At 39.8% G+C, this 27,581-nt stretch overlaps 1 protein-coding gene across 2 annotated transcripts in view; it reads left to right on the top strand.

The window, feature by feature from the left end:
• The window catches only part of nptx1l (neuronal pentraxin 1 like), an 83,374-nt gene that overhangs the window by 23,814 nt on the left and 31,979 nt on the right, over positions 1-27,581 (top strand). Inside the window, exon 1 of one of the 2 annotated variants that reach the window (XM_073938168.1) lies at positions 19,751-19,961. The exons of the other annotated variant lie outside the window; for it this stretch is intronic. Coding sequence (XP_073794269.1) covers positions 19,832-19,961 — 130 coding nt within the window. The 5' untranslated portion in view covers positions 19,751-19,831. Of the gene's footprint in view, positions 1-19,750; positions 19,962-27,581 lie in introns of those variants that run through there. 2 annotated transcript variants of the gene reach the window in all.

Below are 27,581 nucleotides of genomic sequence, written 5' to 3'. Positions count from 1 at the left end.
CGGGGAAATCCAGGATAAATATGTTTGGGTCACGTTTCATGCAACAAAGGTGTAACACGGGGGTGTGACAGAGACAACTGAGATCTGATCCACAGGAAGTCAGGCAAGCAATGGTCAACAGATAAGTGAAGGAAGTCCAGAATCATAGTCAACCCTACTGAAAAAAGCCAGCTTAAACCAGCCCTGGTTGGTTGGCTGGTTTTAGCTGGTTGACCAGGCTGGTTTTAGAGGGGTTTTGGCCATTTCCAGCCTGGTATTAGCTGGTCAGGCTGTCAGATGACCAGCTAAAACCAGCTTGACCAGCCTAGCCAGGCTGGGAGCCCAGCCAAAACCAGCTATATCCAGTTTAAACCAGGCTGGTTTTAGCTGGATTTAGCTGGTCATTTTCCAGCCTGACCAGCTAAGACCAGGCTAGAAATGGCTGCAAACCAGCCTGGAAATGGACAAAACCCCTCTAAAACCAGGCTGGTCGACCAGCTAAAACCAGCCAACCAGCCTAGGCTGGTTTAAGCTGGATTTTTCAGCATGGAAAGTATCAAGCGAGAAGTCTAAAGGCAGACGACAGGCAAGGATAGCTAGATTAACAAGGCTAGGGTAAACAAACGGAAAAACAAGACGAGGGAAACGCATTGCAATGTCACTGATGTAAACAAGACTCAGCAATAGGAGTAAGTGAGTGTGCTGCTTAAGTAGTGTGTGCAATCAGTCCTTGACAATCCTCCCGTGGTGCGTGTGTAATCAGTCAGAATGAGGAAACGCGTGTGTGAGCGGAGTGCATGTATGAGGTTGTAGTCCATGAATGGCGGATTTGTAGTCCGTAAGTGATTGTGAGTGTATACTAGCGATCTAAAGAGTTACGATCGCTGTTGATCGTGACTAAAGGTCAGTTATAATTAAGTATAACTATATCTTATATAACTAGTTACATAACCTGATATTATGAACTAGCAATTGACAGCTGTATTTTTACAAGTGATCTTAAAATATTTTTAGAAATATGAATTTTATATTGTTAGTCACCAGTGTTGTGCAAGTCACTTTCAAACTGTCATTTAAAATAATACCTTACCTTACAATATCACTGTCTCAGAAATTGTAATATGTTACATGACTCTTTTATTACTTTTTACTTCCTTTCACCAAAATAACTACAGAATTAGAATGTGTGTGTGTTTATATATATATATATATATATATATATATATATATATATATATATATACACACACACACACACACACACACACACACACATACGTACATACATACATTAATATATTTATATATATATTTATATATTTTTATATATATATATATATATATATATATATATATATATATATATATATATATATTACACACACACACCGGAGGGCCGGTGTCCTGCTGATTTTAGCTCCAACTTGCTTCAACACACCTTTCACCAAAATAACTACAGAATTAGAATCTGTGTGTTTATATATATATATATATATATATATATATATATATATATATATATATATATATATGTATGTATATATATATATATATATATATATATATATATATATATATATATATATATATATGTATGTATTTATATATATATATATATATATATATATATATATATATATATATATATATATATATATATATATATGTATATGTGTATATGTATATGTGTGTGTATATATATATATATATATATATATATATATTACACACACACACACACTGGAGGGCCGGTGTCCTGCTGACTTTAGCTCCAACTTGCTTCAACACACCTGCCTGGAAATTTCTAGCATATCTAGTAAGAGCTTGATTAGCTGGTTCAGATGTGTTTGATTAGAGTTGAAGCTAAACTCTCCAGGACACGGGCCCTCCAGGACCGTGTCCTCACCCCTGCCTTATGCTGTGTTCACACCAGACGCAGAACGTGCGGATAAATCGTGCTATTCGCGCTTAATTGCCACGTGATGGGCAGGGCTTCTGTCAGCCTGGTGACTGTAGCTTTGTCGCTTAATGGCTAACATGGATTTTATGAAGAAAATAACAGTGTTTATGTACTTTATGAAGGCTGAAAAACAGCGTTGATACGTTTAGGACCGTGTGTGAGTCCACTACATGCTATCAGAGGTGCATCCAGCTGTGTGAGCTCATAAACTCCTCCAGAAACTTAACCTGGATGACGGAGGCTTTCAACGGTGCTTCTAACTGAGCTAAGCCCAGTTTGATGACTTGTTGTCAGTGTCTGCTGGAGGATTTCCCCCGGGACGCCATCAACAGGTTCTACGTCACAATCACGCCCCCACAAGAGCAAGCTTCTTATTGGTTAACGCGGCGCAAATGTCCGCTGAAGTTCAGATTTTCGAACTCAAGAGATTCAAACGCACAAAACGCTCAATTTGCCCCGCGCCATTCACCCGTATCGCGCTATTCGCACCGCGCCATTCTTGCGTATCGCATCATTCGCGCCTCGCAATTTGTGCGTATCGCATCATTCGTGCCCCGCCATTTGCACGTATTGCTCCGCAGAATATCTATTCACGCGTTTGCATTGACTTAACATGTAAATCCCTGGTGCTTGACGCGCGTTCCGCGTCTGGTGTGAACGCAGCATTACAGCAAGACCTCTGTCAAGTCCCCTGTTGGCGTGGGTTTTCTCCGGCTGCTCCGGTTTCCCCCAAAGTCCAAACACGTGCACTATAGGTGATTTTGAATTAACTAAATTGGCAGTAGTGTATGTGTGTGAATGTGAGAGTGTATGGGTGTTTCCCAGCACTGGGTTGCAGTTGAAAGAGCATCCGCTCTGTAAAACATATGCTGATTAAGCTGGTGGTTCATTCCTCTTTGGTGACCCCTGATGAATAAAGGGACTAAGCCGAATGAATGAATAACACCAACCAGTCTCTAATCAGTAAAGCGAAGTTGTGGAGCATTTAGTTATTGGTGTATAAGCAAATAAGAAATGTGTTTTATTATGAAAACTGAGCACATATTCAATCAGAATGACCTTAACATGGTTTCATTAATTCATTTTTTTGTTCTTGATAAGGTCTGCGCAGGTTCGGTGAGATTCGCCACACGATTGGGTGTTGAGCGTGAGAGAGTCGTGACTGTAACTCTATTTGCATCTGCTTTGCCGCTCAGGAGGATGCAATCTCACTGTGAGAAGCGGAGAGTGAGAGACAGAGACGGTCGAGATGAGAATGAAATATTTATCCAAAAAGAAGTCTATTTATAGATTACAGGTGGTGGGGGGCTTCGCTTCAATTATTGATGTGAGTGTGTGTGAGCGGGGCTTTTTCTCAGGTCTGAGAGGCAGGCAAGGCCATGCAGAGAGGAATCTCTGTAATGCAGCAGGATAAACCTCGGCGTACGTGAGAAATATAGAGAGCGGGCAGCATTTCAGGGTCAAAATCAAAAGCATCGGCTGCTGCCACAACAATTATAGTCAATGCTGATGCTAAAAGGCATTCAGCTCCAGAGATCAAGGTATCAAAAGCTGAATGCCCATAATATTTAATATGTGAGGTTTAGTTTAGGCCTAGTCCACAGTTTAGACGTGGTCTCCACGTGGCCTCGTCCACATAGAAACACGTTAGCTATAGGCTTATACATTCATTCATTTTCTTTTCAGCTTAGTCCCTTTGTTAATCTGGGGTCGCCACAGCGGAATGAACCACCAACTTTTCCAGCATATGTTTTACGCAGCAGATGCCCTTCCAGCTGCAACCCATCACTGGGAAACACCCATACACACTCATACACTATGCACAATTTAGCTTACCCAGTTCACCTGTACCGCATGTCTTTGGACTGTTGGGGAAACCCGAGCACCCGGAGGAAACCCATGTGAGCGCGGGGCGAACATGTAAACTACACACAGAAACGCCAACTGACCCAGCCGAGGTTCGAACCAGCGACTTTCTTGCTGTGAGGGCGACAGCACTACCTACTCCGCCTCTGCGTCGCCTTGTTCATTGTATTATTATGGCTAATAATAATGATTATAATCACAGAAACGTGCAAGAATCAAACTTTCTTTGGTCACAGAGCTCATTTTCTGCAACAATCCATATTTTTTTGTTGAAGGAACCAGGTCGTTTTCCTCCTGGTTGGCCTACATAAATATGTCTTCACTGCAGTTCTTTATGTTAATAAACCAATGGAGGGAATAGGGAAGGAGGACACAGGAGTAAATTTAGTCTGAATGTCGGTATTTGGATCAATGTGTTTTTCCCCCTTCAGGATAGATTGGAGATCCATTCATTTCAGCACTACCTATTGCTATATGTTGATGTGTTTTGTTACATTTTAAATGATGTATTATTTTTCCTAATTACATTTCCACAAAGGTAAACTGATTTTCACCGAATGAATCGTCAACTTATCCAGCATGTTTTTACGCAGTGCAACCCATCCCATGTCTGGTGCTTTGTTGGGTTATTTTAAACCTTTATTGGGTTATTTATTAATAGCTCAACCAGTTGAGTTAAATGTTTGATGCTGTGTTGGGTTATTTTAGGGTGCTTTCACACCTGCCTTATTTAGCTCGATTGAATCGCACTAGAGTTCGTTTTCCCTTTTGGTGCGGTTCGTTTGGGCAGGTGAGAATGCAGCAATCGTACTCGAGTGCGCACCAAAAGCGGACCAAATAAGCGTACCGAGACCTGCTTGAAGAGGTGGTCTCGGTACGCTTTCAAACGAACCCTGGAGCGGTGCATTTGAGGTGAGAATATAATCCATACTAAAACAGGTCCAACCGCAAAAAGTACTGCGCCTTTTGGACTAATTCAGCTGCCGTAGGCCGATGCGCTGTGCATTATGGGATATGGAGGAAAAATACTGTTGACAGCGCTTTACCAACAGAGAGAGAGAGAGGGAAAACATTACCTGATGGATCATTGATAATATTTCCGCAAGATGACCATGTCGCAGTTTAGCTAAATAATTCACGCCTCCTGCTGAAGTGACGATTGATGCATTAAACACTGTTTTCCAGCCGCGGTCGCAATTCATTCTCAAAATGTATAGTTTGTCTAAAGCAGGAATACAATCAGTCAGCGCAGTCGTCCCTTCAGAGTAAAAACGACATTTTGTATCTGCCGGTTTTGTTTACCTGCGGGAGTTCATTGGCATTTTCCCGCACGTTAATTCTGGCCAATCAATAAGCAGTTTAGGAACTATGTTCAGCAACATCTGTCCAATGAGAGATGTGGATTTTGTCAGATGACTGCATTTTGGTTCGTTTCAACTGGTTCGGACCAAAGCCAGCAGTGTGGTTTGAAAACGACCCAAAGACGGCAGAAAATGCAACAATGTATCATTTATTGCCCTTGGTGCGGACCAAATGAAGCGAACTACAGATGTGAAAGCACCCTAAGCCTTTGTTGGGTTATTTATTTAATAACTCAACCAGTTGGGTTAAAAATCTTGAATTTAAACAATCCACTGACTTAACTGACAGCTGTATTAATATCCGAAAATAATGTTGTTAAAGTTGTTACATTATAAAGTTTATTTAAGCTCAACTGCAATAATGTTGTTATTTTTATTAAATGACCTCTCAGTGATAATTCAAATGTGCGCTTCATAGCCGATCTATATACGGATAAAGCGCTTTCTCTACCTCTGTGTTCATTTCTACAGTTTTTTTATTTATTTTTTTATTTTGGAGAAAATGATATTTGAGATATTAGTGGTTAAGTCACTTTTTGCCAAAATAACCCAACAAATTGGTTATTTATGTGACCTAAATTGTTAGGTTAACCTTAACTCAATGGATTGGGTTAAAATAACCAAACAAAAGGTCGGTGCCAAAACGACCCATCATTGGGTTACATGGTGGGTTATTATTACCCCAACTGTTTAAAGTGAGTAGGCTGCTGCCAAAAGTCGTGTTAGTGAAACCAGCAGGGGGCGCTCAACCTGCAGTCTTTGTTGGTCCTAATGCCCCAGTATAATGATGGGGACTCTATACTGCTCAGTGAGCGCCGCCTTTCAGGTGGGACGTTAAACCGAGGTCCGGACTCCTGACTGTGGGCATTAAAAAACCCAGGACGTCCATCGAAAAAGAGTAGGGGTTTAACTGCGGCATCCTGACCAAATCTGCCCACTGGCCTCTGTCCATCATGGCCTCCTAACATCCCTGTATTATAATTGGCTTCATCACTCTGTCTCCTCTCCACCAATCAGCTGGTGTGTGGTGCATGGTCTGGGGCAATATGGCTGCTGTTGCGTCATCCTGATGGATGTAAAACACTTTGAGTGTCCAGAAAGTGCTGTATAAATGTAAGGATTTATTATTATTTGTGCTATTGCCACAAATAAGCAAACTGATCCTCCGTGTCCACTGTTCAAACTCATTTGACTTTGTGCTGCGCCATCACTGTGCTTCCGTTTTCTGTCAATCTCTGCTTTCTCATTGGATATTGGATTTATTTACTATTAATTGATTAAAATCAACCCGGGCTCATTGTGGAAACGTAGCCCCGCGGACGTTTCTGCGGTCCGCGATTTACGTCCCAGGAGGTACGTATTCGAGCGGTTTTTGTTTTGACGGATCCGCGAGTGGCCGCTGTGCGCGCTTTTTCGCGTCTCGGGCGCCTCTCGGGAGCGCACGAAAAGCCGCCGGATCGGCCGACTCGGCCGACTCGGCCGCCCTCCTCTTCTTCCTCCTCCTCCTCCTCCTTCCCTTAACCCTAGCGACGGTTCGCAAAAGCCGTCCAGAAAAAAAAAAAGCAAAAGCCCTCGTCTTCGATTTCGACTGCGTTTTCAGATCCCGCCGCGTTCTCGCCCTTATTTTTTGGATTCCATTTTTCGTCTTACCTGATTTCCGGAACCTGCTGTTCCCCGGACTCGATCCCGGTCGTCGTCCCCGCGGCCGGCTCCTCCTCCTCCGGGGCCTCCGCTTTGCCGACGCAACGCTGTGAGCTAAGCGGACAAACTGGTTGCATCGGAAAAGCCCTCCACTCGGAGGCGAGCCGTCGGCCGGCGAACGCGAAGAGAAGGGGCGGAGCGTCGCCACACCGCCCCGCAGCGTTCACTCGAAAAAAACTAAACGCGGCCTTACGTACCTCCGGCCACGTAAATCGTGGTCTCCAGAAACGTCCGTGGGGCTACGTTTCCAGAATGAGCTTGGGTTGATTAAAATGGTACAATCCTATTTGTATCTCGACGCTCTTTATATCATCTCTGCTACAAACCGTGACGTTGCGTGTGCTTTACAGTGTTCTGAAGTTCATCAGTGTGTCATTTACTTGTCATTTCTGAATTTTACTAGCAGTTTTACCAGCAGCTTTTATCCGGTGATTAATACAACATGTCAAACTACTCATCAGTCCAAAACCTGCCCTCCTGGATAGAGAAATCAGATGGTGTTACAGGCCTCGAGCATGATCAGAACGTGTTTAAAAGCGCCTGACGAGGTCAATAACGTGTCTTGGCAGTGTGTGCGGAGCGTGAGAGTGAGCCAGTGGGAGTGGGTGACTCAGATTTGTACATTCACACAGAAGAATGGTGAGTGTCGTGAAGAAAAAAAAAAGAAGATGCTCTCGCTACATCCAAGGCCAGATTGCATTCTGTGGAGAATGACTTTGCCTTATATTGAGAAGAAAAGAAAGAAGAAAGAGCGAGTGTCGCTTTGGACTTTGTCGCTAACGTTATATAAACTCGAGCAGGATCTTGCATTGTAGCTAAACAGCTTATCATCCCAGTCAAGCCTCCTGAAATATAAAGCTACGGTAAACTCATTTCCTTTTCTGAATGTGTCAAAAGCTGTGCTCTCCTTTATTCTGAATTTATCAGCGTGTTAATTATTTATCTGAAACGACTTTAGTTTAATCCTGTTCATTTTATTCAATTTTGGATTCGAGAGACTCAAGTTTTCAAACTCGCTGTTTACTGTGTGTACAGTTGAAGTCAGAATTATTAGCCCTGCTGAATTATTAGCCCCTCTGTATAATTTCCCCCCCAATTTCTCTTAAATGGTTTTTTTTTTATTCAGCACATTTCTAAACTTAATTCACTGCAAAAAATAATTTTCTTACTTCAATTTTTTGTCTTGTTTCTAGTCTAAATATCTCACAGTTCTTAAATCAAGAAGAATTTTCTAGACAAGCAAAACATATTGTCTTGTTTTCAGCAATAATATGCCAAAATTAAGTGAGTTTTTCCTTAAAACAAGCTAAATAATCTGCCAATGGGGTAAGCAAAATAATCTTGTTTTTCCTTTTGACTCTTGCTTACCCCATTGGCAGATTATTTAGCTTGTTTTAAGGAAAAACTCACATAATTTTGGCATATTATTGCTGAAAACGAGAAAATTTGTTTTGCTTGTCTAGAAAATTCTTCTTGATTTAAGAATTGTGAGATATTTGGAAACAAAACAAAAAAAACTAAGTAAGAAAATAATTTTTGCAGTAGTTTTAATAACTTATTTCTAATAACTGATTTATTTTATCTTTGCCATGATGACAATAAATAATATTCAGTATTACTCAGCATTCAGCTTAAAGTGACATTTAAAGGCTTAACTAGGTTAATTAGGGTAAAGTTCGGGTAATTTGGCAAATCATTGTATAACAGTGGTTTGTTCTGTAGACTATCGAAAAAAACAGTTTTTTGCTTAATGTTTTTTTTTTTTTTCTAAAAATTCTAGCCGAAATAAATCCAATAACACTTTCTTCAGAAGAAAAAAATATTATAGGAAATACTGTGAAAAGTTCCTAAATCTTTTTAACATCATTTGGGAAATTAATTAATTAATTAACTAACTAACTAACTAACTAACTAACTAACTAACTAACTAACTAACTAACTAACTAACTAACTAACTAACTAATTAATTAATTAATTAATTAAACTAATTTTGACGTCAATTGGATCAATCAAACTCATGAATGATTTTTGCAGTGCATTTTGGAAACCAGGTTAACTTTAACAAGCTTGTTCATGAATCAAAAACTCTTATTACATCTCTGTGATCAAGGTCGCTGGTTCGAGCCTCGGCTCAGTTGGCTTTTCTGTGTGGAGTTTGCATGTTCTCCCTGCGTTCACATGGGTTTCCTCCGGGTGCTCTGATTTCCCCCACAGTCCAAAGACATGCGGTACAGGTGAACTGGGTAGGCTAAATTGTCCGTAGTGTATTAGTGTGTGTGTGTGAATGTCTGTGTGGGTGTTTCCCAGAGATGGGTTGCGGCTGGAAGGTTATCCGTTGCATAAAAACTTGCTGGAGAAGTTGGCGGTTCATTCTGCTGTGGCGACCCCGGATTAATAAAGGGACTAAGCCAGCAAGAAAATGAATGAATGATTAAATTGGCACGCTTTATATCATCTCTGCTACAAATCGTGACATGGCCTGTATTTTACAATGTTCTGAAGTTCATCAGTGTGTCATTTACTTGTTATTTCTGAATTTTACTAGCAGTTTTACCAGCAGCTTTTACCCGGTGATTAATACAACATGTCAAACTACTCATCAAGCCTAAACCTGCCCTCCTGGACGGAGAACAGTACTTGTTTGTACTAAATGAGTACAAGAAATCAAAGTTCTTTCATTTCGCACGATGTCATCAAGTTTGCATGTGTTTTTATGCACGCAAGCCAGAGCCTATAAGAGATGCAGTTGAAGTGCTTACGCAACGCTCGCCTCTGAACACCTGTCTGTGTGAATAATTGAGAAGTGAGGAAGTTCCTGTAGTCAAGCGAACGGAAGATTCCGATCTGATCCAGCGGAGCCACGTGACAGAATGGACTGACGATGCATTTTTTATACGCCTTATTTCTGCGCATTGAAAGCTTCTCTGCCTACCTGACTGTCTCTCCTGAATCACGTCTGTAGAGGAAGTAACTGCTTCCCTCGCTACTTACAAGGAATATGATGTCCACATTCATTATTAATAAATCAATCCCATATCCATTTCCAAATCCATCAGACATTACATATGAACACATTACATGCAACGGACAGATGGGGTCTAACAGGAAGATAATGCAATTGCCGTCCTTCTCGTGTGTTTTTTAGATATATATTTACGCCATTTATTAACCATAATGCTTTATGTGGTGTAGACCTATATACCTCATACATAATTGCTTGCGATGCCGGAAATGTTATTGTTAAAGGTGCAGTATGTTAGTTTGACACTGAGTGGTTGAACACACTTGGTTCAAAACACATACAAGAGCAGGTTGCCAGATTGACGACACCAGCAAAGTGTTTCAATCGTGTTCTAAATAAAAGAAATGGCGTGATAGAAGGAATATTTTCTTTATTAAAAGGAGTTTTTGTCCTAACCAACACCTCAAATTTATACTTCAGAAACACCTCATGTGCTTCATTCAGTGGTAAATGCTAACAAAGTGAGTTTGGATGTCATTTTACATGACATTTATTGCCATACTACTGAAAGCAGCAGCAGATAGTTCACCTCAGATCTGGAAAATAAAACACCCCTGCTAAAAAATCCAGCTTAAACCAGACTAGGCTGGTTGGCTGGTCATAGCTGGTTAACCAGGCTGGTTTTAGAGGGGTTTTGGCCATTTCCAGGCTGGTTTCCAGCCATTTCCAGCCTGGTCTTAGCTGGTCAGGCTGGGAGATGACCAGCCTAGCCAGGCTGGGAGCCCAGCCAAAACCAGCTATGTCCAGCTTAAACCAGGCTGGTCAAGCTGGTTTTAGCTGGATTTAGCTGGTCATTTTCCAGCCTGACCAGCTAAGACCAGGCTGTAAATGACTGGAAACCAGCCTGGAAATGGCCAAAACCCCTCTAAAACCAGCCTGGTCGACCAGCTAAAACCAGCCAACTAGCCTAGGCTGGTTTAAGCTGGATTTTTCAGCAGGGATATTGTAAATATACACCAAAACAAGGAAGAACAAAGAGGAGATCTTGCTTCTAGCAAGGTGTACCTAATAAAGACAGAATCTAGACCACTTAAACCGCTATAAAAGTAAAGGAAATTTGACTTATGGTGACTTATATATTTGATTAAACAGTCTTCTAGCTACATCTCAACTTAAGTTAGTCTAGGAGAAGGATGTTTAAGGTAAAAATATATGTTGGCCTCTATTTTAGAGGTGATTTCTTGTCAAGGAGTGTTTGTGAAGCTAGATTGAATCTTGTCAGATGAATGTCCTAGTGTTTCAGAGAAGAAAAAATGGCAGCTATGCAATCGATAAGTAAGTAGTCGATTAGCAGATTTGGGTTTTAAATGTCCTCATAAGTTCATTTTCACCATATGTTTTGAGGACATTTGGTTCTTAAGCTCTCAGAGCTCATGGTAAAGCTGAGTAAAGCTAAAAGGAACTTTCTCAAGACAGACCTTAAATGTTAACTTGCCGTTGTTTGGAAATGCTAAATAGTTACTGAAAGCTTGTTGGACATAGAGAGAAATGGTGGCAGAGCTTCGCTAAAGCTCAATTCTCTAGCAATAGCGTGATGCTATATTGTAAATATACACCAAAACAATGAAGAACAAAGAGGAGATCTTGCTGCTAGCAAGGTGCACCTAATAAAGACAGAATCTAAACCGCATAAACCGCTATAAAAGTAAAGGAAATTTGACGTATGGTGACTTATATATTTGATTAAACAGTCTTCTAGCTACATCTCAACTTAAGTAAGTCTAGGGGAAGGATGTTTAAGGTAAAAATATATGTTGGCCTCTATTTTAGAGGTGATTTCTTGTTTGTGAAGCTAGATTGAATCTTGTCAGATGAATGTCCTAGTGTTTCAGAGAAGAAGAAATGGCAGCTATGCAATCGATAAGTAAGTAGTCGATTAGCAGATTTGGGTTTTAAATGTCCTCATAAGTTCATTTTCACCATATGTTTTGAGGACATTTGGTTCTTAAGCTCTCAGAGCTCATGGTAAAGCTGAGTAAAGCTAAAAGGAACTTTCTCAAGACAGACCTTGAATGTTAACTTGCCGTTGTCTGGAAATGCTAAATAGTTACTGAAGCTTGTTGGACATAGAGAGAAATGATGTGCTGAGCTTCGCTAAAGCTCAATTCTCTAGCAATAGCGTGATGCTATATTGTAAATATACACCAAAACAATGAAGAACAAGGAAGAGATCTTGCTGCTAGCAAGGTGCACCTAATAAAGACAGAATCTAGACCGCATAAACCGCTATAAAAGTAAAGGAAATTTGACGTATGGTGACTTATATATTTGATTAAACAGTCTTCTAGCTACATCTCAACTTAAGTAAGTCTAGGGGAAGGATGTTTAAGGTAAAAATATATGTTGGCCTCTATTTTAGAGGTGATTTCTTGTTTGTGAAGCTAGATTGAATCTTGTCAGATGAATGTCCTAGTGTTTCAGAGAAGAAGAAATGGCAGCTATGCAATCGATAAGTAAGTAGTCGATTAGCAGATTTGGGTTTTAAATGTCCTCATAAGTTCATTTTCACCATATGTTTTGAGGACATTTGGTTCTTAAGCTCTCAGAGCTCATGGTAAAGCTGAGTAAAGCTAAAAGGAACTTTCTCAAGACAGACCTTGAATGTTAACTTGCCGTTGTCTGGAAATGCTAAATAGTTACTGAAGCTTGTTGGACATAGAGAGAAATGATGTGCTGAGCTTCGCTAAAGCTCAATTCTCTAGCAATAGCGTGATGCTATATTGTAAATATACACCAAAACAATGAAGAACAAGGAGGAGATCTTGCTGCTAGCAAGGTGCACCTAATAAAGACAGAATCTAGACCGCATAAACCGCTATAAAAGTAAAGGAAATTTGACGTATGGTGACTTATATATTTGATTAAACAGTCTTCTAGCTACATCTCAACTTAAGTTAGTCTAGGAGAAGGATGTTTAAGGTAAAAATATATGTTGGACTCTATTTTAGATTTCTTGTCAAGGAGTGTTTGTGGAGCTAGATTGAATCTTGTCAGATGAATGTCCTAGTGTTTCAGAGAAGAAAAAATGGCAGCTATGCAATCGATAAGTAAGTAGTCGATTAGCAGATTTGGGTTTTAAATGTCCTCATAAGTTCATTTTCACCATATGTTTTGAGGACATTTGGTTCTTAAGCTCTCAGAGCTCATGGTAAAGCTGAGTAAAGCTAAAAGGAACTTTCTCAAGACAGACCTTGAATGTTAACTTGCCGTTGTTTGGAAATGCTAAATAGTTACTGAAAGCTTGTTGGACATAGAGAGAAATGGTGGCAGAGCTTCGCTAAAGCTCAATTCTCTAGCAATAGCGTAATGCTATATTGTAAATATACACCAAAACAATGAAGAACAAGGAGGAGATCTTGCTGCTAGCAAGGTGCACCTAATAAAGACAGAATCTAGACCGCATAAACCGCTATAAAAGTAAAGGAAATTTGACGTATGGTGACTTATATATTTGATTAAACAGTCTTCTAGCTACATCTCAACTTAAGTTAGTCTAGGAGAAGGATGTTTAAGGTAAAAATATATGTTGGCCTCTATTTTAGAGGTGATTTCTTGTCAAGGAGTGTTTGTGAAGCTAGATTGAATCTTGTCAGATGAATGTCCTAGTGTTTCAGAGAAGAAAAAATGGCAGCTATGCAATCAATAAGTAGTCATTTAGCAGACTTGGGTTTTAAATGTCCTCGCAAGTTGATTTTCACTACGTTTTTTGAGGACATGTGGTTCTCAAGTGCTCAGAGCTCATGGTAAAGCTGAGTAAAGCTAAAAGGAACCTTGAACACAGACCTTGAATGTTAACTTGCCGTTGTCTGGAAATGCTAAATAGTTTGAAGGTTAGTTTGAAGTTATGCTAATCTTCTGACAATTTGAACATTTCGGTAGACATTTGAAAGTATTTTTTGCAGTCGCTAAGACGTTAGAATGGTTGCTAGGGAGCTCTGGTTGGCTGCAAAGCGAACGTCTAATGCCTGGACAGACAGATGACATGATTATGATTTAGTCCTATATATATTACATTTACAAAGATGACAAATATTCACAAGGAGGGCTGAATGCTAAACAATATGCATTTGTTTATTCCTAATATTTACAATATGCTGTTGTGTATTATGTGTATGCATCAAATAAATGCTGTTTTGTTTTATGCGAGCCGTCAAGAGTGAGATGAGGACGTGCGCTGACTCATTACTTTGCATCATGTTGTCTGTGGCTTTTAAAGGACGAATAATTCACGAGCTGTAATATTGCGAATATTAAACTTTTAGCAGATGTCATAATTCAAGCGCTCTGGCTCATGCCGTATGTAAATACTGTTACCGTTTGATGCAGTCATTACTAGCAAACATAATTACCGGTTTCTCTCTAACTGCGTCACAACTGCAATTATGAGACTATATTCAGTATCGCATGCGTTCAATAATTATAGTTACAGATACACTCACCGGCCACTTTATTAGGTACACCTTACTAGTTCTGAGTTGGACCCCCTTTTGCCTTAAGAACTGCCTTCATCCTTCATGGCATATATTAAACAAGCTACTGTAAAGATGAAAGATTATGGTTAAAGATTTTGGTTCATTTTGACGTAATACCTTCACGCAGTTGCTGCAGATTTGTCATCTGCATATTCATTATGTGTATCTCACGTTCCACCACATCCTAAAGATACTCTATTGGATAAAGATCTGGTGACTGTGGAGGCCATCTGAGTACCGTGAACACATTGTCATGTTCAAGAAACCAGTCTGAGATGATTCTGGCATTATGACATGGAGCATTATACAGCAGGAAGTAGCCATCAGAAGATGACCATCTCCTCTGACCTCTGACTCTAATCATTCAGGTGTGTCAATCATCAACACGTGGGTATATAAGCAGCAAGGAGTGCACTGTGTCAGCTGACAAGCATCCCATGGTAAAGTCTAGATTGGATATGCGGCCGGCCGGAAGTGGGATATGCACATTAATATAGCAGCATTTGTTTATGACACTATTGCAATAATTAATGTTTACAGTACTGTGACGTTTGGGTTTAACGTTGGGGTGGGAGTAGCCATTAAAAAAACAATTTATCAGGTAACTTAATATATAAAATAAATAATACATAGGTTTTTACCTTACTGTGATGGTTGGGTTTAGGGTTGGGGTAGGGTTAGACGTTAATAAAATGTAATAAATGGGAAATTTTATAAAAAATAAAAATAGTTCTCGTTAACTTCCGGCCGCAAGCATATCCGATGTAGCAACAACCGCATCCCACCACTTACCTTTATCCTCAGCTTAATCACTCAACCTCATAAGGGGTTTGTCTATGTAGCTCAGGTCGAGCCTTGAGCCTTCTTCAAGAACAGGAGGTTTTATCCTTCTTTGTGGACAGTAAACCAAAGATTATAGCCGTCATCTACCATGACTGAATATGCAGGCGAACTTGTGAACCAGATAATTAATTTCATGATTCTTCAAGTGAAATCATGTGAAACCACATTCACATGCTGAAACCCATTCACATCACTTTGTAAAATCATTGTTGCACTGAACAGATTGTTTGAGTTACTTAATAAATTACTGAAGACACAATCTGAACGGATGATTTGAATCTGGGCCCTAAATTTGAACAGACCATTTAAGTCAGTGAATATATATATATTTTTTTTCTGGGGACTCACTCTGAACAAATCATTTCAATCAATTAATTGTTTACTGGAGACTCACCCTGGATAGATCACTTGAATCAGTGTATCATTTTCTGGGGAGTCACCCTAAACAGATCATTTGAATCAGTAAACCTTTTTTTTTCCAGAGACTTGCTCACTCTAAACAGGTCATCTGAATCAGTAACTCATTTTCTGGAGACTCACTCTGAACAGATCATTTGAATCAGTGAATCTTTTTCCGGAGACTTGCTCACTTTGAACAGATCATTTGAATCAGTGAATCTTTTTTTTTCTGCAGACTTCCTCACTCTGAACAGATAATTTGAATCAGTAACTCATTTTCTAGAGACTCACTCTAAACAGATCATTTGAATCATTTAATCTTTTTCCGGAAACTTGCTTACTCTGAACAGACCATATGAATCAGTAACTCATTTTCTGGAGACTCACTTTGAGCAGATTATTTGAATCAGTGAATCTTTTTCCGGAGACTTGCTCACTTTGAACAGATCATTTGAATCAGTGAATCTTTTTTTTCTGCAGACTTCCTCACTCTGAACAGATAATTTGAATCAGTAACTCATTTTCTAGAGACTCACTCTAAACAGATCATTTGAATCATTGAATCTTTTTCCGGAAACTTGCTTACTCTGAACAGACCATATGAATCAGTAACTCATTTTCTGGAGACTCACTCTGAACAGATCATTTGAATCGGTGAATCTTTATTTTCCTGCAGACTTCCTCACTCTGAACAGATCATTTGAATCAGTAACTCATTTTCTAGAGACTCACTCTAAACAGATCATTTGAATCATTGAATCTTTTTCCGGAAACTTGCTTACTCTGAACAGACCATATGAATCAGTAACTCATTTTCTGGATACTCACTCTGAACAGATCATTTGAATCGGTGAATCTTTTTTTTTTTGCAGACTTCCTCACTCTGAACAGATCATTTGAATCCGTAACTCATTTTCTAGAGACTCACTCTAAACAGATCATTTGAATCATTGAATCTTTTTCCGGAAACTTGCTTACTCTGAACAGACCATATGAATCAGTAACTCATTTTCTGGAGACTCACTTTGAGCAGATTATTTGAATCAGTGAATCTTTTTCCGGAGACTTGCTCACTTTGAACAGATCATTTGAATCAGTAACTCATTTTCTGGAGACTCACTCTGAATGAATCATTTAAATCTGTGAATCTTTTTTTCCAGATACTGAACAGATCATTCAAATCAGTAAATCTTTTTCCAGAGACTTGCTCACTTTGAACAGATCATTTGAATCAGTAACTCATTATCTGAAGACTCACTCTGAACAGATCATTTGAATCAATTAATCTTTTTTCCAGAGACTTGCTCACTTTGAACAGATCATTTAAATCAGTAACTCATTTTCTGGTGACACCCTAAACTGATAATTTGAATTAGTAAATCTTTTTTTTTCCAGAGACTTGCTCTCTCTGAACAGATCATTTGAATCACTAACTCATTTTCTGGTGATTCACCCTAAAAAGATAATTTGAATCAGTTAATTATTATTTTTTTTTTTTTCCGGAGACTTGCTCACTCTGAATAGATCATTTGAATCGGTAAATCTTTTTTCCGGATACTGAACAGATCATTTAAATCAGTAAATCTTTTTCCAGAGACTTGCTCACTTTGAACAGATCATTTAAATCAGTAACTCATTTTCTGAAGACTCATTTGAGTCAATGAATTGTGAACTCGTGAACAGATGTCAATCCAATTCTCAAATTCATCGTTCAGTGCAATCTTGAACCGATTTAAGAGGCTAACTGATCAAATTCAGCTTGTTCGCAAACTAAACACCACTATCTGAGCAGGTTATAATCTTTCTGTTTTAGTCAGGAATAAAAAACTATAATATTTTTGTTTTGGAATGTAATGAAGTAAAAATAAAGTATGCTCATAAGTACAGCAGTGAAGTGAAAATACAACCGACAACAGCCATAATGTACTGACTACAATTGAACTTTTAAGTGCAACATCCCATATCATTCTTTACCCCTTTTAACGTCAAGAACAATTCTCTTACTGCCTATTGTGCTTTACTGTACTGTACAGAGGCAGCATCCTAAACAGCATTATATAACACTGCATAATAAGTGAATAATCTGGACTAGATGTAGACAAGCAGCCACTCTGAGCTTCATACAAACAATCTAACGATCGGCCTAATTGGCGGAGTTAAAAAGTGTTAGAATGGGGTCAGATTTTGCTGCGTGAGGTTAAAACGCTTTAAAAGGGACGAGACAAGCAAATACAAAGTTCTTTCAGGAAACAGGATTGAGTGATAAATACTTCAATGCTGATAATAAATACAGGTGAACTTACATGTGTTGTTAGTGTTAGCGTAAATTTATATCCTTTAATAAAGCATGCAGATACAAACAAGACACGCATTTATCAGCAAATCCAGCCTGATCTCACGAGGAAACGTAAGTATTTTACGTTTTGTCAGTTTAGTGGCTAATTCGTACGAATTTGTACGAGTTCAGTCGTACGAAAATGTACGATTTTAAAAAGGAGGCAGGGCTCACAACCCCACCCCTAACCGCAACCGTCATTGGGTGATGAGCAAATCGTACTAAATTGTACGAATTAGATCGTACGAGTTCATACGAATTAGCCACTAAATCAAAAAGTTACGAATTCCCGTGAGATTGCGTTGGCAAATCAGTCTATGAAATTTGCCAAAATTAAAAAATATAAAAAAAATTGAAGATGGGTGTCATGGTGGGTTAGTGGGTAGCACGATCGCCTCAGAGCAAGAAGGTCACTGGTTCAAGCCTCGGCTGGGTCAGTTGGCATTTCTGTGTGGAGTTTGCATGTTCTCCCCGTGATTGCGTGGGTTTCCTCCAGGTGCTCCGATTTCCCTCACAAGTCTAAATGTCACAAATAATAAAGATTCAGGGAAAGATCCAAAATGCGAGTGAAGAGGTTATTTGACACAGTCAAAAATAAACCAACTGGGTGGATGTGTAAACAAAGGACAACGGGGAACACAGGGCAGGAAACAGACAGATGACCGGGATCCAGCAGGTATTCCTCACAGTCCTGAGCACAGACAGACACACATGAGCAAACACAACGAACTGACAATGAAACATAGAAGCGTCGCCCAGATATAGACACGACAATGAGCCTCAGCTGGTGAACTAATCAAAACAGCTGAGTACCGTTATAGCACGTGACCAAAACAAATACACGAGGACAACCAAAACAAAACAAACCCACGTGACCAAACATACACTCCGGAAAACCCACAAACCTGAAACCGTGAAACTAAAGACATTTACTATAGGTGAATTGGGAAAGCTAAATCGGCTGTAGAGTATGTGTGTGAATGAGTGTGTATGGATGTTTCCCAGTGATGGGTTGCAGCTGGAAGGGCATCCGCTGTGTAAAAACATATGCTGGATAAATTGGCGGTTCATTCCGCTGTGGCGACCCTAGATTAATAAAGGAACTAAGCCGAAAAGAAAGCGAATGAATGAAAACAATGGAGATATCAATGCTTATGTGGGATCCTTGTGGGATTAAGATTGCTTTTAATCCATTGATTCAAGATTATTTTGAGTCTGTGTGACCTGAGAATGACCGAGTCTGTTCTGCTGAGGAAAAACAAGAGGGATGATCCTCAGCCTCAGGACTGTGGAAGCTTTAATTGGGGTTATCCTCTGTGATGAAGTAATGAAATTCTTTCCCGTGGATATAAAACCATGTGCTGAATTCAAATGATTTAGACACAGACTTTTACAACATAGGCTCAATCTGAAAACGTAGAAATATACATTTCTGGAGATCGTGAATTCAAGAGTTCCCACTTAAATATGCTTCGCGTTTATAGCAGGTTTAGCATGCTGTCCCGAGAGAGAACCATGAGCTTGGAGATACTTGAGCCCAAGGCTCCTGCCCGGTTAATAAGCATATAAGGGGATCCGAGATCAGGTAGGTCCTGAGAGCTCCCCCTTAGAGAAGGGAAGAAAAGGAGGAGATGGGGTGGAAGGGGGGATTCTTCCAAAACGAAAGTAGAGCAGTAGGGAGAAAACAATACATTTATAGTCAGCTCGGATCACTCTGATTGGATTATTACTGATTACAGATGAGAAGCCAGTCGTGCTCAATCATATCACGTGCTCCGCTCGAAATTAGTTTGTGAAACCAGAAGTACGTATGGCTGCATTTCACCTACAGGACGATACAGGGCGGTTTAATGCTGTTCCTTTTCATGCTAGCAGCTGACCGATTACCTCCATATGGATGTCTTTCCTGCTATTACCAGTTTGTCCAGTGGCTTGCAGCATATATTGGCGGACTTAAGGCGCAAAGAGGAGTTAACCGCGATGATGGGGTTCGAGTACATCGAAGAATGGTTACAGAAAGCGGGTAAGACAAAAACAGAAGCCAAAATAAATAAATAAACAAGTAAATAACAGTGATACTGTGGTAAAATCTAAAAATCAGGGTAAGGGGTCCTTTTTTAGATTGCTTTTTAAAACACTATCGGTTGGGTTTAGGGAAGGGGGTGTTTGGGGGAATCAGTCGGTTATCTGTCGACTGCGGCTTCTGGGTGATTCCCGCGAGAACAGCAGTGGATTTGTGACAACTGCAAGAAAATGTAGCTCCTGGGACGTATTTGGTGCTGTCGAGAAATGTATATGGTGTGTAATATAATAGTATAGTGTATAATGTATATATAGGCGATGCAGTGGCGCAGTGGGTAGCACGTTCGCCTCACAGCAAGAAGGTCGCTGGGTCGCTGGTTTGATCCTCGGCTCAGTTGGCGTTTCTGTGTGGAGTTTGCATGTTCTCCCTGCCTTCGCGTGGGTTTCCTCCGGGTGCTCCCGTTTCCCCCACAGTCCAAAGAGATGCGGTACAGGTGAATTGGGTAGGCTAAATTGTCTGTAGTGTATGTGTGTGTGTGTATGTGTGGATGTTTCCCAGAGCTGGGTTGCGACTGGAAGGGCATCTGCTGGGGAAAAAACTTGCTGGATAACTTGGCGGTTCATTCCGCTGTGGCGACCCCAGATTAATAAAGGGACTAAGCCGACAAGAAAATGAATGAATAATGTATATACCACATGGAATCTGTGCGCTCAGAATTTCGCATATTTCTAGCCTATCATTGAGTCTATTCATTTACAAGTGTAAATGTGTGTAAATTTGTATTTTTTCAGTTTTTAAAGGAATTTCAGTAATATTATTAAAAATATTCATGATTTATTTACAATACAGTTTGCAAAGTAATACTCTCTGTCTTTTAGTAGATATATTATACGAGAGACTTGCTTTGTTTCCCAAATAAAGTGGTTCGAATTAGATTTGCATCGTAAACATTAAATAAAAGTTAACAAGGTATTACTTTTTATTTCATATATTAGATTTTAGTTATGATACTCCCAAAATAATTCTGCATAAATTCATGGATTTTTAACACAAATCTGTGCAGAAATAGCAAAAAATGTCCACAGCTTTCATCTGGCCTTACACTCTCATGCTGCGTTCACACCAGACGCGGCACGCGAATTAAGCGTGAGTGATTTACATGTTAAGTCAATGCAAACGCGCGAATAGACATGCTGCGGCACGATACGCGCGAATGGCACGAATGACGCAAATTACGTGAACGGCGCTGGGCGAATTGAGCGTTTAGCGCGTTTGACGCACTTAACGAGCGTATCGCGCGAATCTCTCGAATTCGAAAATCTAAACTTTATCGTACATTCGCGCTGCGTTAACCAATCAGAAGCTTGCTCTTGTGGGGGCGTGATTGTGACGTAGAACCTATTGTCGGTGTTCTGAGGGAAATCCTCCAGCTTTCACCGACAACAGTTCATCAAACTCGGCTTGGCTCAGTCAGAAGCACCGCTGAAAGCCTCCGTCATCCAGGTTAAGTTTCTGGAGGAGTTTATGAGCTCACAGAGCTGGATGCACCTCTGAAAGCATGTAGTGGACTCAGACACGGTCCTAAACGTTCGAAAACGCTGTTTTTCAGTCTTCATAAAGCACATAAACACTGTTATTTTCTTCATAAAATCCATTTTAGCCATTTAGCTATGAAGCTAGAGTCTTCGGGCAGACAGAAGCCCTGCCCATCACGCGAATCCGCGTCTGTTCTGAAGTGAATTTGACATGCGAATGAAGCAAGGTTTGACGCGCGAATGAATAGAGTAAACTTAAATGTTCACGCAGCTATTTACGCGCGAATAGCGCGATTTATCTGCGCGTTCCGCGTCTGGTGTGAACACAGCATCACTGGGGCACTGGGGTGGCACTTTTTCAAAAGGTACAAATCTCTACCTAAAAGGTCCATATTAGTACCTCAAGGGTACATATTAGTACCTAAAAAGTGCAAAAGTGTTCCTCCTAAAAATTTTAGGTACTAATTTATACTATTGAGGACCAATATGAACCCTTTAAGTACAAACGTGTACCTTCTGAAAAATTACCACCCCATTGACAGCTCACGTACCTTTATTTGTGAGAGTGTAGGCATCCGTACAGAAAGCATGTCTGGACATAACCAGATATATCTGCATATATTCGTTTTTTGTCCACACTTCGTTGTTATTGATTATTTATTAATATGAACTGCAAATTAGAGCTGGATTTAGAAAAATATTCGATACTAATCTTTGTGCTTAACAAACATAACTACGAAAATTGAATAGGTAATGAATGTCTTGAGTGGAATGTGTCCGCCACCATTTCTGCATCTGAAAGGAAGAGGCCTTTAACTAGTTTCGTTCACTAGTGAATGTAAATGCATGTAAATAGCAAATGCGCCATGCAACTCGCTCTTAAAGGGAGTAGGTGATTCTGATTGGTTTAATGCCAAAAACATTCCCTAACTTGTTAAACAATTAATCACAACCTTTTTAGATTATGCACCAAGTGCAAAAACTATTTTTCCTGTCCTTAAGGTTTCACAAAATCCTGGAGTATTGTTTTTTTTGAGATTTTAACCAAATTGTGTGTGTTGAGCATCAGTTAAGACAATGTTAGCACCTTTTAGCTTTAATAGTAGAAAAAAAATTGATAATTTTGAGCTTTCGTCAGCTAATTTTAGCTTCCGGGTTTAAAATGATTTTTGGGGCGGGATCAAAATCGGCAAAGATGACTCGTCGGCTTCTCATTATTATTCATAGCCGAGTTTTCTCATCCTATGAGAAGAACCGGCTTCTTAATTATTCATGACTGCACGTGCTTACCGAAGGCAAGGCAGACTTGCCAGTGCCAAGCTGTGAGACACGGACCCACGGCATACAGTATTTAGTCGTTCATGAAGAGTCGTACGTGTTTGTTTCCATGATCAACGGTGTTTGTGCATGTTTTTCCCCGCGATGCTGTCAGGGCCGATACAGCAAAGCTGTTTGTGTGCATCGAGCGTTTTTGTCGGGAGAGCAGTACATGAATTGGAGAATGGCGGATGTTATCTTTTATCAGGAGTTTGTTCACATTTAGACACATCGCCGTGCTGCTGTGTTTGCCTAAATCCTCTAGATTACCAACAGGGCTAATGGTTTTATGGGGTGCTGGGTCGCGGAAATAACTGAGGGCGCAGATGTTGAGGGAGGTGTTGCGGATGCCATCCTCTCTATTCTGCCGCCCTAAGCGCGGATATAACTGAGGTGGCGGAGGGTGAGGGAGGTGTCGCGGACAAAACTGAGGTTGGGGGTGTTGAGGGAGGTGTCGCGGACGCCGCCCTCTCTATTTTGCCACCCTAGGCAGCCGCCTAGGTCGCCTCTATTGACGCGCCGGCCCTGAGTAGGGCATTAAATTACTGTTTATTTATTTGCATTTTAAATTTGTAAACTATAAAAATCATGCGTCTCACAGTTTGTGTCATTTTGTGAGCTGACCGACAGCATTTGTTCTCTTCCCTCCTTGTCCCCTGCTGGCCACGCCCTTTATGATGCATATTTTGAAAAAAATTCTGAGGTAGACCTGAACCAATAGCAAACTTGGATTCGAACCCACCCTTAGTGAATCTACTTTAGACTTTGTCCTTAGATCCTGAAAATTGAGCCTTGAAAATAACTCTAACACAATTGTCTAAAACTGTTTCATTTTAAAATTGTGCTCACTGATTGACTTTTAAGATTTAAAAATGCCTTTTTTACTCAAGACAGCACCAGAACGATTTGCATAATGAGGCTCTTTTTGATTGTTTGGCTATGCTGCAATTGTGCACTGCACAAACAGGGAATGGAAAGATCAACTTATAGATTACGCTACTAAACTCAAACTAAACAAGCAGAGCTCTAATGAAAGCAGAATAGATAGCTTAATTCACCATGAAGAGAAATGAGCAGGTCTGAGAATCTGCAGTCATTTTCTTCATTGATTGTTTAGTGACAGACTGCAGAAGTCAGTCGAAATGGATTCAAACATGATAAAATGTGTTAAACGGAGCTGAAAGTACCACACTCTCAGGGGTAGCTGCGAGCATCAATAATTTGCCTTAAAGATATGGAGAAAGCAGGCCATGAGCTGAGCTATGATTGGCATGCCAGTTCTGCGGAAATCGGAGAAATTCTCTGAATGCAGATCACACAGAAATAACTCACTGGAAAGAGCTATTACTTACCCATCAAGACATCTGATTTACAATATGGCAGTGTAGCCAAATCACATATGAATTACAAGTTCATCTATGGATTTCACAGTTAGAAAATATACGTCATGCATGAACATATACGCAACATAATTGAAAATACTGCGAAAATGTCTTTATTATAGGTGGGCATAGATCAGTGGTTCTCAAACTGGTACGTGAGCTTACTTTTAGTGGTACGTGGAGGAATCCTTGAGTAATGTAAGAAAAATTAATACAATTTTAATCATTTGATTGTAGAATAACACCAATGTGATCAGCATTGGCTGTTCTCTAAAGCCTACAATCAAAGCGATGTGTTTAAACTGTTTACTTTAGTGCATCACATCATCAGCTGCTAAAAATCAATCCAAATGACGTAGAACTAGAGAAAAAGGTGCGTGGTGCTTGCAGAGCACATGCATGCTAGAGCAGTGGTCCCCAACCCCCAGGCCACAGACCGACACTGGTCTATAGATCAATTGGTACCCGGCCAAACAAAATTTTTTTTAAATTATTTCAGTTTTATTTATAATCTGAGTCTGAACGATCATTTACTTTAAAAAATCTTTTATTTTGAAAAATAGCCATATTCTCTTGTTACATCTCGGTCACTTGAGTGCCAAAATTGAACCCACAGGCTAGCAAAGTGAGTAAGAACTGCAGCACGACATGCTTAGGTATTCCAGGCATCCCCAGTTAAAAACATCTAAACTTTTCAGAATTTCGCACCGCGAGTAACGTGACAGGCACTGACTGATATTATGTATGGAATATAATTTCATTGAATGAATATGTCTCACTTTCGAACTGTGCAGTGCTGTAGCTGCTTAATTTAGCCATCTACGCTACTTTATTTTAATACTGTTGATTATGGTGGTACTTGGTGGGTCAATTTTTTTCTGAGGTGGTACTTGGTGAAAACACTTTGAGAACCACTGGCATAGATAAATCGAGCATAGAAAAATCGAGATTAATCTCACTGTAATCTTGGAATTAACCTAAATTAAAATGGCTCTGTTGAATTCTGCCGAAGGCATTTGGAATATGTGTGCTACCCAAATAATGACTAAAAGTAAGTCTTGGAGAACGAGTTTCTCAAGCCAGGTGGCGCATTAGACCAGGGGCACATCTCCTGTTTTCAAAATGCATCACAAACTGCTTGAGAAACAATTACTATGATAATTAGCGATGAATATAAATGATGTTCAATACAATGTACTTGTGTTTACTAACTTTTTATTCAGTTAAACATGAATTTTGAACTGTAGGTCTATAATAAGCTCGAAATAGCGATTTTTGATTACCCTAATCTGACTAAAGTCATAACTGAACTAAACAGAAATGGAATTAAGACATGTGGAGTATGCAGATATTAGTGGCATTATTGAAGTAAACACCACAATCAAACTATTACCATCATGTAGGACCTTTCGCCATATTTTTCTACAAGATCCACACACGCAGCTGTCAGTAAAGGACCACACACACACATACACACACACACACCCTAAGTTTTTCATTTCCATTTGGCATGCGTTATTAAATTCCATAACTCTCTCACCAGTCCTTACTCCTTATTTACATCTAATACCACAGTTTGTCACGGTGTATGAATGAAATGTTCATGAGTGAATGTGAAACTGCCAAAATTACACGAAACTCTTACATGAAAGCACTTTATGTAAACACCTTAATTATATTATTGTCTATTAAGGCAAATAACTAGACTACAGATGTCCATTTAAGCGTAGTCAGTAGTGTTTTCGAAGTAAGTGAAAGATCCAGAAGGGCATCCTGCTGATTTGATTAACTTTTTTTGTCAGATGGCTCACCGGTTTGACTTTCATTTACCATCATTCATTTTAAAAAGCACCTGGTCCATTTTATTTGTATATGTTTTACTCGAACGCATAAACTCTACAGGTGCCTGATAGTTAGCTGTGTAGCTAACATTAATCAGATTCACTCTAGTGAACTGCATCCAAGTTAGCATGTCACGTTTGATGTGGTAATTTCACAGTGGGAATACACACAGGTTCGAAGACTCCGTTCTCGCTCCCTACAGTGCAATTCGGCCAGGTATACATCCGCGCTAAAATATCAAGGTGAAAGTCATAGACCCAGCTCCCAACCCAACTTTGAGAATAGATTAACGGCGATATTTTTTTAATCGCCTGATAAGAATCTCGCGTTAATGCAGCACGTTGCAATACCGGCCCACCACTATTTCGACCATTTGAATTACAAGTATGTATATGTGTTACCCTGGACCACAAAACCAGTTAAAAGAGTACATTTTTGGGAAATCTACATGTATACATCACACTAAAAAGAAAAAAAAAATGCTGTTTTACCCCACATAGATATCGTACTGTGAGCATTTCCAACCTGAAATACTGATTCATCGGACCACAGTACATGTTTCCACTGTGGTATGGTCTATCCCAGATTCCAGAGAAGACGACGGTGCTTCTGGACACTGTTAACATAAGGCTTCCTTTTGGTACAGTACAGTTTAAACTGGCATTTGTTGATGTAACTATGTATTGTGGTACTTGACAAGGGGTTCCAAAGTAGTCCTGAACCCATGTGGTAATATTACTTATAGATGATTAAGTATTCGTGATGCAGTGCCACCTGAGGGAACGGAGATCATAGTTGTTCTGCTTAGGTTTGCGCTCTTGTGCTTTAAGCATTGAAATTCCTCCAGATTCCTTAAATCTTTTAATTATGTTCTGCACTGTTGAAGGTGAACTATCCAAATGTCTTCCAATCTTTCTCTGAGGAACATTGTTTTTAAACTCTTCAATAATTTCTCATGTATTTGTTGGCAAACTGGCGATCCTCTGCCCACCTAAAGGACTAGGACCTTTCTTGGATGCTGCTTTGGTACCAAATCATAATTATAATCACCTGTTAACATCACCTGTTTCGAATCACATCATTATTTAACCAATTGACCTAATTACTAGCGCTAAACTGCTCATGTCACGACTTTTTGTTGCAGGTCTGAATGACAGAAAAGGATGTATAATTACACATGGAATTAAGTTGACCAGACCCGCCAAAAAAGATTCAAACCTATTGCTATGATCGGCATCGGGGTTGACCTTGCTGACCACTCATTTACCCGAACTACAAATCCCATCATGCCCTTCAGTTCACCCCCTGATTACACACGCAGCAGTAGGTTATCATATCTGTTGACATTGACAATATATACATCATTCACACACACATCTATTGCTGAGTCTTGTTTCCTGTAGTGAACTTTTCAAAGCGGTTTGCTTTGCTGTCTTTAGACTCTGTGTTTGTTTACTGATTTGGATCGTAACTATGCTGTGCATTTACATTGTGGCCATATTAATCTATGTAAACACACGAAAACTACATTAACTTTAGACCAG

The sequence above is a fragment of the Danio rerio genome, chromosome 3 (genome assembly GCF_049306965.1).
Source record: "Danio rerio strain Tuebingen ecotype United States chromosome 3, GRCz12tu, whole genome shotgun sequence".
In the NCBI taxonomy this organism is placed as follows: domain Eukaryota; kingdom Metazoa; phylum Chordata; class Actinopteri; order Cypriniformes; family Danionidae; genus Danio; species Danio rerio.
The sequence above is the reverse complement of the archived record's forward strand: the minus strand, read 5'-3'. Positions and strand labels throughout refer to the sequence as shown.